This window comes from Vicia villosa, unplaced genomic scaffold, assembly GCF_029867415.1.
Source record: "Vicia villosa cultivar HV-30 ecotype Madison, WI unplaced genomic scaffold, Vvil1.0 ctg.003297F_1_1, whole genome shotgun sequence".
NCBI classification, from domain to species: Eukaryota; Viridiplantae; Streptophyta; class Magnoliopsida; order Fabales; family Fabaceae; genus Vicia; species Vicia villosa.
In genome coordinates this window covers 206585-226152 of record NW_026706169.1, presented here as the reverse complement: position 1 = coordinate 226152, position 19568 = coordinate 206585, and the positions used below count along the sequence as shown (strand labels likewise).

At 35.2% G+C, this 19568-nt stretch overlaps 1 protein-coding gene across 1 annotated transcript; it reads right to left on the bottom strand.

The window, feature by feature from the left end:
• Window positions 1–6705: 6705 nt before the first annotated feature.
• On the bottom strand, window positions 6706–12927 carry LOC131640758 (lycopene epsilon cyclase, chloroplastic-like). Its single transcript, XM_058911146.1, has 11 exons — window positions 12437–12927; window positions 10587–10758; window positions 10070–10205; window positions 9842–9952; window positions 9595–9697; window positions 8929–9072; window positions 8737–8844; window positions 8044–8140; window positions 7841–7969; window positions 7456–7588; window positions 6706–7148 (listed from the first exon to the last, which is right to left on the bottom strand). The coding sequence occupies exons 1-11, from the start codon at window positions 12746–12748 to the stop codon at window positions 6983–6985; spliced, it is 1611 nt and encodes a 536-aa protein (XP_058767129.1). The 5' UTR covers window positions 12749–12927; the 3' UTR covers window positions 6706–6982.
• Between the last annotated feature and the right edge of the window lie 6641 nt (window positions 12928–19568).

Here is a 19568-nt window from a genome sequence, read left to right as displayed (position 1 = left end):
GTCCGAAGAACTCGCAGTGTCCTTGACTGCGTGAACTCCAAGTTGACTATCGTGTGTATTGAAATTTTGTTCTACTGGGTTCTTCAGAAGTTCAGCTTCCTTTGTTGGGCCAATACCCATTTTAGCACTTGGATCATCAAACTGCTCCATCTCATTATCTATGTTACCTTTTGGGTCACTGATTGGGCCAAAAGACTGAATAAGCCCCACCTTAGTATAATTACTCTGACCAATTATATTTTTGTTTGCCAATTCTCCTCCTCCATTCAAATTTAACGATCTAGCTTCCAATTCCACCTCATTTGTTAAGCAAGAGGTGCAATGGCAAGAAGACACCTCAATCCAATTGTTATGTTTATTATTTTTATTTGTTTTTTTATTTATCTTTAATATTTTTTATTAATTAATAAAGTGAAATAATGAATGATATATAAAACTTTCAATATCTTTTTACCGCATATCTGTATAACAAAATTCACTAGTTAAATTGGAAGCTAGCATCATATAAATCTTATCCATAAAATTTAACATTAATCAACAAATCATTTGATATGTTAGAGAGAATGATCATAATTAACTGGTTTGTTAAAGTTTTGTAAGATGTTAGTTTTTATACATCTCGTTGACATATCAAATGATTTTTGATTGATATTAAATCTTATGTACATGATCTATATGATGTTAGCTTTTAATCCAATAGTGGATTTTGTTATACGAATATGCGATAAAGAGTTATACGAATATGTGTCATTTGATATTGTTCGATATCCTACAACTATGATTGAGAGAAGACTAAAATCACAATCTTCTCTCAATCATAGTTGTAGGATATCGAACTGGTGTTGAATTTGGTAAGAAAAATTCAAGTTCGATATTCTACAACTAAGGAGACTAAAATCACTTGATGTCATAATTTAGTTAAATCACTGAAACCCAAAATCTTTCTTATTTTCATGTCTAATAAATAAGTAGGTGGTGATACCTCAGGTAGAAGTTTTAGGTTGGTGTGGCAAAAAGTGGAATTGGTCAAACAACTCAAATAAAAAGACAATTTTGGGTTCGGTCCGTTGGACATTGCCCGTTTTGCCCTATACTTTTGTGCTGGGCAGATCAAAGTTTTAGACTTTCACCCTCTAGTGTGACTGCTCTGCTCCGCCCCGCCCTATTTTTATGCGGACTTTTGCATGCACGAACATTAACATAAATTTTGTATTTTTAAGTTTAAAAAGTGCAGTGTTCGCGGGCTTAACTCACCTCGCCCTCACTTTTTTGTTGGACATGATAAGGTTTTCGACTCGCACCCCAAACTATGACAGTCTCGCCCCGCTCTATTATTTTGCGGACTTTTGTAGAACGGGCTTAAACAGAATAGACATGCCAGCTTGCCACCCTTAATTTTATAAATAGATTTAGGCATATTAGTGAAAAGTTGCAACGGCCTCTTAGTGGTTGAAAATATCAGTGATTAGGCTTAGTGGAAAGAATTAGTTTTATCCCTTATTTTCATATGCGACATGCTAAAATTTCCACCATTATTTATAAAGATTTGGAGAAACTTCAAAAAGGATTTATATGGAAAGATACTGAGACAACCCGCGAGCTCATCTCATTAATTGAAAAGTATGTTGCATTGCCTAAAAACCATGTTGAATCTCTTACCATCTTATTAAAGGAAACGTTGCGAATTAACAGAGAACAATGGAGGTAAAATTTTACGGTCTGTTGCTGGTACTTAATGGATGTGGGGGAACAAAGCAACTTTCTAGTTTTGAATTCTTCTCTTGAGTAGTTCCTTTTCCTTCACATGAGTATTCATATCCTAGAATTTATTCCTTAATTCTTGTATGATGAATTCAAGACATATTTTAATGGGGTCGGTGAGGAAAACTAGAGATACACGAATTATACAAGATACACATCCAAAATAACACAGCACAAGGGATACAGAATCATAAAACACTATTGTATATAATAATTGTATATAGTAAAATATTAATATAAATATATGTATATTACAGGCAAATATTTGGATGGAGAAGATGAAGTTGCATCTTGGCGACAAACTTCTCTCTTTGAATTCAATGCATTGTGAAAAATAGAAAAAGTGTATATTACAATATTTGTCAGTGGGCTTATATATATAAGTAAGTAGCCCGAGACATAGTGTAGTTGGGCCTGATTATATAGCAGTAGAGCAAGGCCCAATAAGACTAATGATACAATATCTAACACCCCCCTTAAGCTTGGGGTATATGGAGTGTAGTCCTAGCTTAGAAAGGTTTATGTTGAATGGTTTGTAGTCTAATGGTTTTGTAAAAATGTCTGCCAGTTGCTGCGCTGAAGGTACAGGTAATAAGCGAAATAGTTGATTCTTGAGCTTTTCACGAACGAAGTGACAATCCAAGTCGATATGCTTTGTGCGTTCGTGGAAGGAAGAGTTGTTTGCGATGTGTATAGCTGAAGCATTATCACAGTACAGCAGTGCAGGAGCGATTGAGGGTACCCGAAGCTCTTTTAGGATGTTGGTTAGCCATTGTAATTCGTAAACGGTGGATGCCATGGATCTATATTCTGCCTCAGTTGAACTGCGTGAAATGGTTGCTTGCTTCTTTGATTTCCATGAAATGAGGGAGTCTCCTAAGTAAATGCAAAAACCGGTTACGGACCTTCTTGTTTCTAGGCAAGTGGCCCAATCAGAATCTGAGAATGCTTTAAGCTGCAGAGTGGATGTAGCAGGGAACGTGATGCCTTAAGCTGGTGAATTCTTGAGGTATCGGAGAACGCGCATAGCTGCAGCAAAATGCACTTCGGTTGGTTGTTGCATATGTTGGCTGAGTTGTTGTACAACATAGGATATGTCAGGCCGCGTATTGAGGAGATAGATTAGCTGTCCAATTAGGCGTCTGTATTGGCTGGGATCGTCCATAGGCTTGCCATCAGTAGAGAGTAGCCGTGTGTCACGAGCCATTGGAGTAGAAGCTGGTTTACATCCCATCATACCAGTTGTGTCAAGTAGATCCAAGGTGTATTTTCGTTGGCTGATATTAATGCCAGTATTGTTGCGAGCCAATTCTAATCCCAAGAAATACTTCATGTGTCCTAGATCTTTAATGTGAAAGTGTTGTTGTAGTGTGTGTTTGACACTGTTAATAATCTCCATGTTATTTCATGCAAGGAGTATGTCATCCACATAAATTAGTATAAAGGTATGAAAATTTTTAGAGTTATGAATGAATAAAGAATGATCAGATGTGCATTGACTGAAATTGTTCGCTAATAAAACAGTGGATAGCTTCTCAAACCATTGTCTGCTGGATTGTTTCAATCCATAGATAGATTTGAGAAGTTTGCACACTTGGTTAGGATGAGCAGGTTGCAGTCCCTTAGGAAGAGACATGTAAACCTCTTCATCCAAAGAGCCATGTAAGAATGCATTATGGACATCTAGCTGAAACAGATGCAGATTTAAGGATGCAGCAAGGGATAGAATGAGTCTTACTGTGGTTAGTTTTGCAACAGGTGAGAAAGTTTCGAAATAATCAATACCTTGGATTTGATTGAAGCCCTGTGCTACTAACCTCGCCTTGTGTCGCTCTATAGTCCCATCCGAGTGACATTTGGTTTTGTATACCCATTTACACCCGATGGCTTTCTTACCTTTGGGAAGAGATGTTAATTGCCATGTTGCATTGGTAGTGAGAGCTTTAAGTTCATCATTCATAACCTTAATCCATTCATGATGTAAGGATGCTTGTTTATAGTTTTTAGGTGTGACATTAACAGTTATAGCAGATATGTAAGAAAAAAATTAGGAGATAAATTGGTATATGAAATGTAGTTAGATATATCATACAAAGTAGAATAATATATAACATTGCAGTCAAAGTCCTTGAGGTGTGCAGGGGCAGATCGTATTCTAGTGGATGTTCTAATAGGTGCTGTGGTAAGATTGTTATTTTCCTGAGACTCGGGAGCAGAGTGAGAGTTAGTTTCTGGACTGGTTGCAGTAGGTTCTGGACTGGTGGCAGTAGGTTTAGGGTGTGTGGTGTGGGTAGGAGTTTGTTCTTGAGGAGTGTTATTATTGGTTTGTTGTTCTAAGGTGTGTATAGGTGGTTCAGGTATGTGTTCAAACAGGAATGGGAAGTTTGAATTTTGTGTTTCCAAAGAGGAATAAGAATCCATGGGAGGGGAAACATTATGATTGTAAGGGAAGGTATTCTCATGGAAAATGCAGTTCCTAAAGATGAAGGTGGATCTAGTATGCAAGTTAAATAAGAGGAAACCTTTAGTTCCTGTAGGTATGCCAAGGAAGATGCTTTTAATAGCCCTAGGGTCAAGTTTGTCTCTGTTTCTAGACAGAGTGGAGGCAAATGTAAGGCATCCAAATGTCCTAAGTTCTGTGTAAGAAGGGGCAGTTTTGAAAAGCATTTGGTAGGGAGTTTGGTGCTGCAATACAGGGGTGGTAATTCTGTTAATGAGGTAGGTTGCATGACACAAAGCATAGGACCAGAAACATTTTGAAAGGTTGGCATGGAATAATAGAGATCTTGTGACATTTAGGAGGTGCCTATGTTTTCTCTCTACTATAGAGTTTTGTTGTGGTGTTTCCACACAACTCCTTTGATGGATGATACCTAATGAAGCATAATATGAAGACATTAAGAATTCAGTGCCATTATCAGTTCTTAAAGTTTTAATGGTGCAATTAAATTGATTTTGACAATAGGCAATAAAGTTTTTTATATGTGCTCTAGTGTCAGATTTGTGATGCATGAGAACAGTCCAAGTATAACGTGAAAAATCATCTACAATAGTCAAAAAATATTGGTGTCCATCCATAGGAGTGGATATAGGCCCCCAAATATCCATGTGTATAAGCTGAAAGCATAAAGTAGAAACAGAATTGCTTGTAGGGAAAGGTAATCTAGTTTGTTTTGCTAAATGACATGTATTACAAGTAGAGTTTTTGGCATGTGTAATAGCAGGAAACAGTTTAGACATAGTATTTAAAACATCTATGGAGGGATGCCCCAATCTATTGTGCCATAAAGATGAGATGTGCTATGTGGAAACCGTGTTGTTAATGGAATTGCAAAAAACAGAATGTAAAGGCAGTCTGTCCAAGATGTAAAGGTTATGCTGCTGGATCACCTCCCCAATCATTGCCTTGGTAGACACATCCTGAATGAAGCATGATTTGTGTGAGAAGGTGATTGTGTAAGGAGAGGAACTACATAACTTTGCTATAGAGATTAGGCTAAAGTGAAAGGAAGGCATGTAGAAAACATCATGCAGTATGAATTGATCATTAAACACGATAGAGCCAGAATATTTAGCACAAAGAGTAATACCATTTGGCAGATGTATGTTCACAGGGGTTATATGAGACAGAGTTGAAAATTTTTGAATAAAAGGACACACATGATGTGAGGCCCCCGAATCCAAAATCCATGAAGATAGGTTATGAATAGGATTACCTGGAGTTACTATACCTGAAATGATGGCTGCTTCTGAGCTGCTTGGCTTTGCTTGGGGATTGTCTTTCTGTGTTTGTTGTAGGAGATTTATGAGGTGTTGGTATTCCTCCTTTGTGATGGAAAGATCTTTCTCTGAAGTAATAGCCGGAGCAGTCTTGGAATCATTGTTGTTCTTGGTATTCTTTGAACGATATCCAGGAGGAAACCCGTGTTTGAAGTAGCAGTTCTCGATGGTGTGGTTTGTCTTGCTACAGTTGGTGCAAAGCATAGATGATTTAGAAGCCGGTTTTCCCTTTGGTTTGCTAGCAGAGTTTGCATACAGGATAGCCAGTGTTGCAGAAGAACTTGTGGATGTGATTTGTTGTTGCGCAATTAAAGAATATACTATGCTGATGATTGGCAGAGGATCGAGAAGGAGGATTTGTGTGCGGATATTGTGATAGTTATCGTTCAATCCTTTGAGGAAGCAAGATACGTATTCCATGTGCTTATAGTGTCGCACAGCTTTCGCTATGTCGCAAGTGCAGGGAATGGTGCAAGAGCATGAAGGTGTAGGTCGAAGATCTTCAAGCTCGTCCCATAGAATTTTCAGATCCATAAAGTATGTAGATAAGGTGCGGTCACCTTGTTGGATTGAGTGCAAGTCTCGTAGCAGATCAGAGAAACGAAAATGATTCCCTTTCGTAAATCTTTCGCGCAAGTCTTCCCAGAGATCGAAGGCGGAATCAAAGCAAATTGTGCTTTGAGCGATGTGAGGAGATAAAGTTCGGTTGATCCAAGAAATGACCATGCTGTTGGCACTTTCCCAGAGCTCGATATTGGGGTCATCGTGAGATGGTTTAGGAAGGCAGCCATTGATGAATGCGAGCTTGTTCTTGGAGGTTAATGCGCGACGGATTGACTTGCTCCAATTGTGGTAATTGTTATCGTCAAGAATCAAAGCGATGATAGTTGCGCCGGGATTTTCGCCGACATGAAGATAATACGGGTTTCGTGGATTGAGGCTTGGATCTTGGGTTTTGGTTTTAGGGTTTGGTGCAGATTTGGGGCTTTCTTCATCATCAAAAGATGAAGCCATGAATGTTTTAAGAGAAGAAAGAAAGAATCTGCGAAGAGAAGAAAGAAAGAATCTGCGGAGAGATTATGATATGCGGAAGCAGAAAAGTAATAGTATTCACTGATACCATATTACAGGCAAATATTTGGATGGAGAAGATGAAATTGCATCTTGGCGGCAAACTTCTCTCTTTGAATTCAATGCATTGTGAAAAATAGAAAAAGTGTATATTACAATATTTGTCAGTGGGCTTATATATATAAGTAAGTAACCCGAGACATAGTGTAGTTGGGCCTGATTATATAGCAGTAGAGCAAGGCCCAATAAGACTAATGATACAATATCTAACAATGTACATAACCTACTAACTCTATTATGGCTTCTAATATAATCTAACCTGTCTCCCGATACAGGGTACTTAACAAGATGAAAAAGTTATACAAACATACTATATCGTCAAATAGGTTTTTATCATAGTCGCTCCTGTAGGATCTGAAAGCAGATGTCTGACTAGAGACATTCTTAAGTCATTTGGTGCTATTATGAACATATAAACTGCAAATAATAGAAGATCTTTCGAGGATAGTGAAGAACCAAGAAATCCTTGCCACATCCTGCAATTAAAATCATTTAACCATCTTTACATTCATTAAAGTGGGAAAAAAATAAGCAATAAGATAGAGTCAGAACCATATCACTAGAAAGCAAATTGGTTTATCTGATACTAAAAAAGTAGCTTGAATGCATATATTTACATATTCTTTCGGAAAGGGGATTTAATGTTAACAATAAAGCAGGGGCCAAGATAGAAGATAGGACTTGACAAAAATGTAGAGGACTCGAACATAAATCTGTAGCACATACTAATAACTACAACAAATTCCAAAACATGTACCACATATGAGAGAAAATAGACCATACCACTCAGGTAAGCAGAAGAAAGTACGAAAGAATGTTCTAGTGCCCTCAATGTCCAGCTGCACAATTAGTGCTAATCCAAAAAGAAAGAATGATCTCTGTCGTTTCCTTTCTTGTGGCCAAAGTGTATTCCAAGCTGAAAGAAAAAAGAAAATTTAAATGAGCATACAAATCTAAAACCTTACATCAATCCTAAGTCTGACAACGTCGGATCTAAATTTTGGAATGAGCTCAAATATATATCTCAGAATTACACACAACTTTGTGCCAGATAGCACTCATAGTAGGACTATTGAGGAATGAAAGGCGTAAGCATAGTTTTCTTAATATTGGAGGAATAGGGAACGCTTGGGTTTGAGGTTCTAAGTTTACGGGTATACTTGATTACCTCTCATGGATGGATTCTCCTTACTTCTTTCAAAGATAGCAATGTCCCTTGCATTACCCTCGTTCAAAATAGTAGCAATTACTGAAGCATATTCCGGAGCTTCCGACAACGATCTCACAACAGAGTAGCCTATTGGATGAAATCCGATATTAAATGCGCTGTAAGTTAAGTTAAGCATATGCATATTACGGAAAATGTCATGCCTGTGGCTGGATGCACCATGCTGGCAGCTGCACCAAATGCAAGGTTTTTCTGCTCTGTGTTAGGTAAGGATCCACCAACTGGGATATAAGACCATTCCTACACAAATTTTGTAGATAAAAACACTATGAAATGCAAAATATGTCGGAGTGCACTCAAAATTCACATCAGAAGCTAAATATGTCTGAATGAACTAAAAGAAGTACATCAATAGAAGCACTGTTTTTCAACCCCTCAAAAGAACTGAATAAGTAAATTAAATCGATGACCAATGAATAAGTAAATTATATTTTTTTCAGAGTAAGATATGAAGTATTAGGACAGAGTGGTCATTTAACAATATAAATGGGCAACCAATACTCTCCTATACGGAAAATGGATGACCCCTTCTTATTTTTTTTACAAGAGGATGAGTCCTTCTTGAACACTATATATGTTAAGTTAAAAAAATATACTAAAAATACTAGCAACACTCTTTTCAACTGTATTGAAATCATATGGGTAATATTAAATTTATGTTGAACCCATATAATTTTGTGAGAACTATTTCCAAAATAGCGGGAACCGATTAAATTTCAAACAATAGGAAAAACTATGTTGAAAAAAGTCTATTAGAGAGTATATTACTAGTGGTCCTCAAAATATAACAGCTAATGACCAATCAACAATCAAACTAGCATTGCCAAAGTCCTTACTTCTTCATATGTTTTTGTAATTCTGATCCCCATTGTATCTAATCTTGAAAAGAGTTTTTTCTTTAATAAATCAAAAGGCATGGCATCTTTTGACGCCAAACACGTTTCCTGCAATTGGAATTTTTATATAAATACAAACAGAACTGTAATAATCAATGTAAAACACTATACTAAAAAAAACATTGAACAAACCTCGAAGAACACTCTTGTTCGAGACATGGGCATCACATAAAGAAATGTTGGATAGCTCGCTTCTAGACTTTGAACATTTTTCTTCATATAGTCTCTGTAATCCATGAAAACCATCAAGCTTGGATCATAAGGATTGTTTTCCACCTAAAATTATAGTAAAAAGAAAAGTCATTATTACTAACCATCACATTTTATACATTATCTAAGACAAGGAAAGAAGAAGGTAGACCAATCTTTAGAGACTTCCTCGACTTGGTACGATTTATCTGACTTGTTCAGAAAGAAAAAAAAAACATTTTCTAATATTGCCATTCTGAACTTTTCATATAAGCACCAATTACTGATTTGCTTTAAACATATTTGAATATTGTTATAAAAACCTACAACAAAGAATTTCCAATATTGGTCTGATTTAAACAGGCTTATTAGTTACTAATTGAATTATTAGCAGAACTGTATTGAAACCAATGAGTCAAAATAGTGAAAATATTAGCCTGTCACCAGATTTCTTCCACTATACTGTACATCAATTCAATCATATTATGTCGGACAAGAAATAAGAGAAAGGACACTCACCATTTAATGTTGAAAGATAAGATATTTATAGGGAATAGTGATACTATCATAAGTAAAGCCAAAAAACTAGAACCGTAGTCAGCTTCCTACCTCAACTTCCACACCATAAGCTGTTTGTACACACACCTTTGGCCCCCCAACCTCATACTGCAATAGTTTCCCTGAAGCTGCTCCTGATGCAACAGTAGCAAGCCTATAATAAAGGTCAGAAGTTTCAATATTTAATAAGGGTGACCTGGTCCTATAACACTTCTTCCATAGCAAGGTCTGAGGAAGTTTCAATATATCGTAGATACATGGATAAAGTATAAACATTATAAAAGCATGCAAATCATACCTGCAGGGCACAACAATATCATATTCGCAGACAACATGGTTATGACCATTGCTAGCCTCAACAATCCTTTCTACTCTTGAGCCCAGATACGAGACACCTGACTCGACACACCTAGGGAAAATTAATATGAATCACAAATCTATAACAGTAAATGGAGCATTTCTCACCAGGAAGTTAAATTAGAAATAGTAGTGATAGTGGTACAAAAGATATCACCAACAATTTTACCTTTTTAACAATTCCTCGTGAAGCAAATGCCGACTGACACGGCCATAAGAACGTCCAATAAACATGGGATCTTTATTATCAATATATACAGCGGTATCCTTCCAAACATGCTCAATACAACCTTCAAGTCCAAGACCTGAAATTATAATGAAGTGCACTTGGTAATTTGTAATATCAACTAAGGAAGCGAAGTATATTCTCTTGTCAAAACAGAAAATATCAATTGTTTTTTAGGGAATAAATATCCAAGCTAGAGAGCAAAAACTATGAAAATGTCCAAGAGTTCATTGGTTATCAGAATAAAGAAGCAGACAGAAATTCCTTTAAGATCACTGTTTATATGGTTCATAAACAAAAGGGCAAGACAGAAGCCAAAAGCATTAAAAGATTTAGCTCCCAAACAAGCATGCAAACATTATCTAACATGTTTTATAACATTTTATCCAAGATAAGATCTAAACGAATAGCACAGTGATATAAATATAACGTAATCAGAATGATGGAGCGAGAATGATACCTTTAAATTCGTCCTCCCATACACCATAGTTGTTTGTAAAAGGGAGATCCGGTCCAATAAGTCCAACTTTTAATCCTAACTTGCTAGATTCAGCAGCTAGAGCAAGACCAGCGGGACCACAACCAATAACAACTAGATCCAGTATTCCATCTCCAATAGATATAGGTGGCAACTACAAGAGCAATTAACCATAAATTCTAAAAGGAATAATCACACGCAACAAAGACAAGATCAATAATCAATTTTGTCATCTTCGAAACGTCAAAACTGGTGCCTTTGTGCATGAAAGTTAACTATGCTTTTAAAACTATAAGCAATATTACCGAAATGACATTTCAAGCTTGAAAATAAATTAAAAACTGGTGCATATTAGTGTTGTCAATGGCGGATGGCGATCCATGGTGGAGAGCCAAAATCCAACCATAAGACGCTTTGCAGTGCCGTTATAGCGGATTATGGCGGAAAAAACTGTAATATAGGCTGATATTTACCATTGCGGCAAACTCAAAAACCGCCATGGCGCCGCTATTTCATAACACTGATGCATATGTGCGTGAAAGTTAACAATGCCTTCAAAACTACAAGCAATATTACCAAAACAATGAAAACAAAGATGTGTATGCCATTAGAAGGCCTAGTTCACATCATTTTTATTCATAGAAGGAGCTACAACTTCTTCATCCATTGAATTTAAATATCTACATTATACAACTCCTAAAGAATGAAATGCCATTTTAAATTGACATAGCATAATGCAATTACTCAAAAAAAGAAATTTTAAACACTTCTCAAACTACTTCTAAAGAAAACAATTCAATCAACAAATAACAGCTAATACCTAAAAGCAAAAAGCAAAAGCAAAGTAAGTCCATAACCTTATTCATATTTCATAACATAAAAAAAAAAATTAAAAGAAAGTAAAATCAAGCACACACAAAGTAGAGCTGTTTGGTAACAATCATTCTCTTACGAACTTGCATATTTTTCACTAGTATATAGCTTAATTTCAATACTATTTTAAATAGCATTTGAACTCAATTGAAAGAAAAAATTAAATAGTAATAAAAAATACTTTTATGTTATTTTTTATTTTTTATTTAGTTCAACAACTAGTTTTATCAAATACTAAATTAGGGTCCTGTTTGGATAAACAGATTATTTGGAACTTATACCACAAGTAATTATCAAAATAAGCCCTTATGAATAAGCTTGTATAAGCTATTTTTGTAACAAAAGATAATTTAAATTGTTTTTATATATACACAGTTATTTTTGTATGTTATCTTGAATAACTTATAAAAATAAACTCAAAAAAGTTTAGGAAAAATGTCATAAGCAATTTTGACAAGCACTGCAAGCAATGTCACAAAAGTTATGTCTCCAAACAGGCCCTAGATATGCTAGCATATTACTTATTAGCTATGAAGCACAAATACCGCAAACACATGACATTGAACGGGTAACAGTTTGAAAAAATAAATAAATTAAATGTAATTACGGTTTCAAACACCGACTCGGGACATAGACACACTTTTTTTCAAAGGTGTTGGTGCTAAAGAAAGTATTAGAGCTTAATTGAAAAAATTTAAATAGTAGCTAAATCAAGTTTTATGTTATTTTATAATTATCAATAGTTCAACCACTAATTTAAGCAAATACTACCAATTGAGTATGGTATCATATAATGATATTGTCATTACTCATCACCTAAATTGCACAAAACCTAATCCAAACCTGTGAAACTTTTTAGAAAGGATTATAGCCAAACTCAACATACATCATCATCATCAATAGCTACAACAAGAATCAGAATCTGAATAAAATACACAGATGAAGTGAGAACCAGATACCTTATCCGCAAGCTTAGACTGCATTTCCATAGACTTTCTCTGCTGCATTTGAACAAAATCGAGTTCGGAGCCACCGGCCTTAACAAAATCCTCCTCATCTGCAAAATCCTCTCTGGCAACAACCAAACTCTCGCTTCCTGTACTTGCTTTCGCCTCCACTTTCAGAGAAGACGAACCTAACCGAATACCGTCACTATACGACGACGATACTCCTCTTTTCCTCCAAAGCTTCTTTCTACGTAACTGTAACCTAGAAGAAGGACTCGAGCAAAACGCCATTGCTGCTAGGTTTCTAGCTCCAACGCACTCCATTGTTGTTGTGATTTTCGTCGTTGTTTTGCGTTTATCAAATTATCACTACTATCACCATGGCGTTGAAGAAGTAGCTGCTTTCAAGCTGAGTGTTAAACGACGTGTCGTTGATACTGCCACGGGTTTCTTCTAGTTCACTTTTTGTGTGAGTGTTTTCCGTTTTGGGTTGAGAGTTTCATTGAGATATATGGTTTGCGAACGACATGTTTAACAATCATCCGAAGTCCACGTGGAGTTCTCTGATTGGGTGAAGCTACCCTTATCGCAAACGAGTCGTTGTATTGTAACTTGTAAGAGACAGTTCGTGTAATAATTGTGTAGAGAGGAACATAATTAACCAATTTGGGAATATTTTTTTTAAAATAACTAAATTTTCAAAAATAATTAAGCAAATAATCAAAAAGTTTCAAATTAAGTATATAAATCATTAATTTTTCACTCATTTTATACATTATCGCCACCCTAGGTGGCGACTATACTTAAATTTAGCGCAAATCGTCAATGTAGTCGCCACTACGAGTGGCGACTTGTCCTAAATTTAAATGTAGTCGCTACCTACATTTGCGATTTGCCCTAAAAATTAAGTGTAGTCGCCACCTAGGGTGACGATAATGTGTAAAAAGAGTGAAAATGTCCATTTATGTAATTAATTTAAAATTTTAATTATTTGAGTAATTTTTTTGAAAAACTTAGTTATTTTTAAAAAAATTCCAATTTGAGAGTCGGTCTTTACGCCATTAAAATTTGTAAATATAAAAAACAAAAAATCGTGATTTTTAATGACCTGAATAATGTGGTAATATATATATATATATATATATATATATATATATATATATATATATATATATATATATTAATAAAATTCATTATATATCACCAATCGTTAGTTGGTTCAGTGGTGATTGGCGCTGAACTTGGTAGGGAGGATCACGGTTCGATCCCCCGCAGCTACGATCGGGAGTGGGTTGAAACTACTTGCTGGAACTACTTGATGCCAGCAGAGTAAGTGGGAGAAGTTATGAGAGAGGGAGGAAAAAGTCAAAATAAGTTTTTGGTATGTTTTGGAATGAAACAAGTGACTTCCTTATATAATGAAGTAAATTAGTCAAGATTTCTAATCTAAGTTGTAACACTCCATATTTTCATAATTTAATTTAATTAATTTAATTGAATTATGGGGAATTATTTGGAATTATTGAGGATTAGGAGGAATTAAGCAATTGAGCTTGAGTTGTGATTAGTAAAGAGGGGGTGCATTGGTAGGCCCTATTACTAATTAGAATAATTTCATTTCATTTTAATAAAATAGAGGGAGTTCTGGAATAGAGAAGGTTACAGCATTTGGAAAAGAGAAACACGTGAAAAGAGAAGAGGAGCAGAGAAGTGCGACAGAGGAAGAGCGAAGAATCAACCTTCAGGTAAGGGGGGAATCTTCCATTTATCTTCTATTATGGGTTTATAGGTAGTGGAATGGAATTGAACATGTTGCTCATGCTAATTGAGTTATGCTTAGGTTGTAGAGATGTTAGGTTTTGGGAGAATTGATTAATAATGTTGTATTGATCATGTGTGGTGTGAATTGGATGATTGAAATGTGTTATAAATGTGTTAATTGTGTTTGTGGTTGCCGTTTTGGTGTTATAATGCATTTGGGTGCGAAGTGGTATGGATTCGGTTCGATACGGTGTTGAAAAGTGTAATACGGTGAACTGACTTTATTTGAAATGTGCGGATAGCAATGAGTCGCCACCGACTTTTATTTTATCCAAATTAAATCGGAAAGGCTAAAAGAACAGGAAAAACCTTTTTAAATAAAAACAGGGTTCGGGGGGTAATTATGCAAAGGGAAGGTGTAAGGCACCCTTTGCATCCATGGTTTTCCATGGGCTCTTAATTGCTTTGCTCTTTTTCGTTCAGAAATGTCGAAGAAGTGAATATGGACTTTAGCTCGTAAATGAGCGTAGCCATTTTGAAGGTTTATGATAAAGAATATGAAAAAGGTTTTAGAGCAAGGCAAAGCAATTAGGGGCAATTACCTTAGTAATGTAGAAAACAGTTCTTTTAGCCTTTCAGGATGAAATGGTCTATCCATGCCATAAGAGGGCAGGAAGCCTTTCATTTGGAGGTTGAAGGGTCATCGAGAGTTCGTTCGCCATAAGACTATCCCATGCCATAGAGAGGCAGGTAGTCTAAGGGAAGAACCAGAATAGCCTTTCGTAGGCAGCCAGAGGATACCTCAGCCTTTCGTAGGCAACTTCCGAGGGTCGAGATCATGTTTAGTGTATCGAAGGCAGCATCATTAGGGACCCATGATCTTAATCGAGGCAACATGGCTGAGGTATCCTCGTATTGAGGGACATGGCTATTCTGCAAAAACACAAGGCAACAAAGGCAACAGGCAGCAAAGAGGTTACCCCAAAAGTGTGCATGTGTGCACCAATCACGTGATTAGTTCAGAATATATTATCTTATATTAATTAAATGATTCTAATTTAATTCATGGTTGCACTCCCTAAAATTACTAACCACATCAGTCAATAAACAAACATAATTAAAGCAATACGGGGAAGGGGAAAAAGAAACCAGCGGAGGAAAGGGGAGATGAAACCAGCGGAGGATAACAAATAAATAAATAAAAGCAGAAGAATAAAGGAGATTAACATTTAGGGTTACCGACTATTCGAGCCTTGATGGTTGGCAAACCCTGAAAAGGTGGGAAAAATAGCAAACAAAAGTAGGGTGAGTGCATTATCAGCCCAAATGCCAATTAGGGTTAACCCTAATTTAATAAATAAGATCAAATAAACAAATAATTTAAAATAGAAAAGAGTACTTAGCTTTTAATTTGATCTGATATGGTTGGCGGTCGGAGGAAGCCTTGGGGTTAACCTTGAAAAATGGCAAAGCAAAGGCAGAAAAGTGAATGTAGGCAAGATTTATTTAAAGGCAAACCCTAATTAAAAGGAAAACAAAATAAACTTTAAAATAATAATAATTAAATTGAATACTTAGCTTTGGATCTTGACCAGGCGCATAGTCGGAAGATGTCTGATGATAAACCCCGAAAAGGATACAGACAAATATTTCAGTGTATGGAATGATCTTCGTAATCCCTGATTAGGGTGCGAATTGAACAACGTAACGTAAACGATTTAATTAATTATTGGTCTCGCGACCTAATTAATTAAATCGGGGAAGCGAAAATAAAATCGGGCACGCAAGTGTTTTTTATGAATTTTTTTAGAGTTAGAATAAAATATATATGAATTTTGAATAAACATAAGTAATTAAATATAATTTAAAAAGAAAATAAATAAATATATTAAAATAAACAAGAAAATAATTTAAATCATATATATATATAAAAAATAAGAAAATAAATATAATGTAATAATAAATATTAATTATAAATAAAGAAAAATAAATAAGATAAATATTAAATAAAATAAATAAATTATTAATATTAATTATATAAAAGTTTTGAAAAAATAAAAAAACATATAATAGTTTTATATATATATATATAATGGAAAAGAAAAGATATAAAGCAAAATATATATATATATATATATATATATATATATATATATATATATATATATATATATATATATATATATATATATATATATATATATATATATATATATATATATATATATATATATATATATATATATAGGAGGGATCAAATTACACCCGAAGAGTTACACCACGAGTTACACTCGTTTAATAACTACATCTCGAAATAATATTTTTTAAATTCAACCGTTGGATTGAAACATAATATCATATAGATCATTCCTATAAAGTTCGAGCTTAATCTATAATGATTTACTATGTCATTGAATAACATCAAAATTAACGTTATATGTAAGCTCATTTTGACGTTAATCTTTGGATATCTTGATGATATAGTAAATCATTATAGATTAAGCTCAAACTTTATAGGTATGATCTATATGATATTATGTTTCAATCCAACGGTTGAATTTAAAAAATATTATTTCGAGATGTAGTTATTGAACGAGTGTAACTCGTGGTGTAACTCTTCGGGTGTAATTTGATCCCTCCTCACACACACACACATATATATATATATATATATATATATATATATATATATATATATATTAAATAAAAAAAATAGGCTATGTAATTAAAAATAAAAAAAATTGCAAAAAACTTAACTTGCGATCAGGTGTGGCATTCGCTGAGGGTGCATGATGCGCTTGCAGTTTCTGGCACGTTGGATGAGGGTTTAATGAGATCTGATGGCTGAGGACGTGTGGACGCATCATACGCGTGTGAGCCAAAAAGCATTGAATCTGTCTGATTCAAACATCAAACGCGCGCGCGAACGGACCACTAGGGAGACGCCACCTAATCATCTTCTTCGCTGGTCCGTCGTCTTAGCCATGTACAGACTTTTGCCTACGGTTTAACACCGTGGCTATAACCTACATATTACGAATGCAGCAAAACACACACAAAAATTTTTCGCGAGCATATAAAAAGCATCGTCCAGGCCTCGTGAGGACGACTATGGCCTTAATTAGCCTTGATTTTACCTGTACCAAGAAACCCTAAACAAAGCTAAGAAACCCTAGTGTCATACCCCAAAATTTGCCCATACTTTTTCTCCTATTCAAATTCAAATCAAGGTACAAAGCTCCAAGACACACTCTCCTATACAAGGCTCTGAAACTAGGGTTTGGCTTATTCAAAGGAAAATCAATGAATCAATGGCTCCAAGGCATCCCATATGGCTCAATATATCTCACACGACCTCTACGACAAGTATCAAGTATCAGCTCAAGGGATTGATCACTCAAATGTTCAGAAAGTCAACAGTCGATTGGGTTGACCTAAAAGTCACCTATGGTCAAAGTACAGTCAAAACTCCTGATTTTTTGTCAACGTCCTTATTATGAAGTATCTGTCATACCCCAATTTTTGACCTAAGATACCACCTCATATCATTGCATATGCATCATTTGCATCTCTAACAAATTGCATAGCTTGTGTTTGCTACTTGTGACTCAGCAGAGTTTAATCAAGAAGTCACTCATCAGTACAAGTAACAATCAATTAGGGTTTTGTTCTCCCTTCATCTCAAAAGAACCATCTTCATCAACAATCAACATTTGGTCCTCAGAGATTCATTTCAACAAGCTCAACAGCTCTGAATCAACCAGATTAGGGTTTTGACTGAAAATAGCATACTCCTGATTTTTGCTCAGAGTTTGACTTAATGGCTTGAGACATGATATCAAGACTTCAAGTGCATCATTTTGACCTAATCCATTGGCTCATAACATCTCCTACACAAAGATTGATCAGACAAATCCTCAGCTCAGGGTTTTGAACTATCAGGGACTGAAATCAGGGATCACATTTGGGAAACCCTAAAAACCCCCAGGGAGTCAATCAAAAGTTTCAATCATCTTCAAATAATCCCTATGACAACATCCAATGGAAATTACATCTCAATTCAAGATCCACAGTCATCAATTTCATCTGGTCGACAATTAGGGTTTTTGACCTAATTCACTGAACAACTGACTTTTTAATCAGGACATGGTGCCACAACTCAAACCATGGCTCAATATCCTCCAATTCTTCAATGTGATCCATTCATACCATTCATATGGTGAGGATAGCCTGTTTCATTTGAAATCTCCAGAAACGCGATTCGTCTGAAAAAGTCAACTGTACAAGATCACCATTGACTTTTGGGGAATTTTGGTCAACCATGACTTTTGAAGTTTTGAATCATAAATATATGATATATGAAGTCATTTGATCAAGAAAAATCAAGAAAATCAATCAAGAATCAAAAAGTCAAAGTTTGACTTTTCATACTTAGAAAAATTTCTAAGTGTTTTTCAATGGTTTTTTCCAAACTTTGAAAGGGAATTTCTCAAAATTTCACCTACAAACTGAAAAAAACTTCCAACATGAAAGTTGTAGATTTTGATCCAATAAACAACTTTGACACATATAATTTTTTTCCATAAGATCAACCATTTAAGAGATATGGAGCTTCAAAGTTGGCATCTTATGAAAACTTCACTTAAAACTTCATTTTTCTCAAAGTTCATGGATCTTTTTCACCCATTTCCTTAAAGGTCTTGAAGAAACTTCCAACTAGGGTTTTGAAGTATGCAACATGAGCTTTCCAAAATGTCCAAGAGCATGAAAAAATATGGAGTGTAGCTATGGTTTTGAATTATGCATTTAGTGATCATTTTCACTTGAATTTTCACCACTTTTCACTAAGTTTCAAGACTACATTGCCTATAATCCAAGTAATGATGCAAAGAGGCAATAATTGAAGATATTTTCTCTGATTTGAGATCAGAATGGAAGAGGATAAGAAGCTTGAGTTTTAACCATGGTTTGGTCACTTTAATCATTTTGCATTAAATGTAAAAGATTCCTTTTTATCTCTTAAGCCAAATCATCAAACTTTGATCAAGTTGCAAAGCTCTGCATTCAGAACTCTTGGCCTATAAATAGAGGTCCAAACTTCATTGCAAATCACACCAAAACCTCACAATTATAGGTTTTCTCTCTTCTTTCTTGAATTACAAGTCATGTGTTTCAAAGTGAGGTAGAAAACTCAACCTCCAAACCTTGCAAGTTCTGAACAAAGTGATGCTTCCCACAACTTCTAAATGTCATATATGATGTGTCTGAATCACTCATACACCCCAAAACACCTGAAAACTCAAAATCATCATCTCACCTCCAAATATGCATAACATGAGACTTATCATGCCAATTTTTGTTCAGGCTCAATTCTGTCCAAACT

What these genes read in the sequence shown, in the direction of transcription:
- LOC131640758 (XM_058911146.1), bottom strand. Translation starts at nt 12,748, where the DNA reads ATGGAGTGCGTTGGAGCTAGAAACCTAGCAGCAATGGCGTTTTGCTCG. An exon ending in GATATTGTTGTGCCCTGCAG is followed by an intron (nt 9,698 to 9,841) that starts GTATGATTTGCA and finishes CCTTTATTATAG; the next exon opens with GCTTGCTACTGTTGCATCAG. An exon ending in GAACAAGAGTGTTCTTCGAG is followed by an intron (nt 8,845 to 8,928) that starts GTTTGTTCAATG and finishes TTCCAATTGCAG; the next exon opens with GAAACGTGTTTGGCGTCAAA.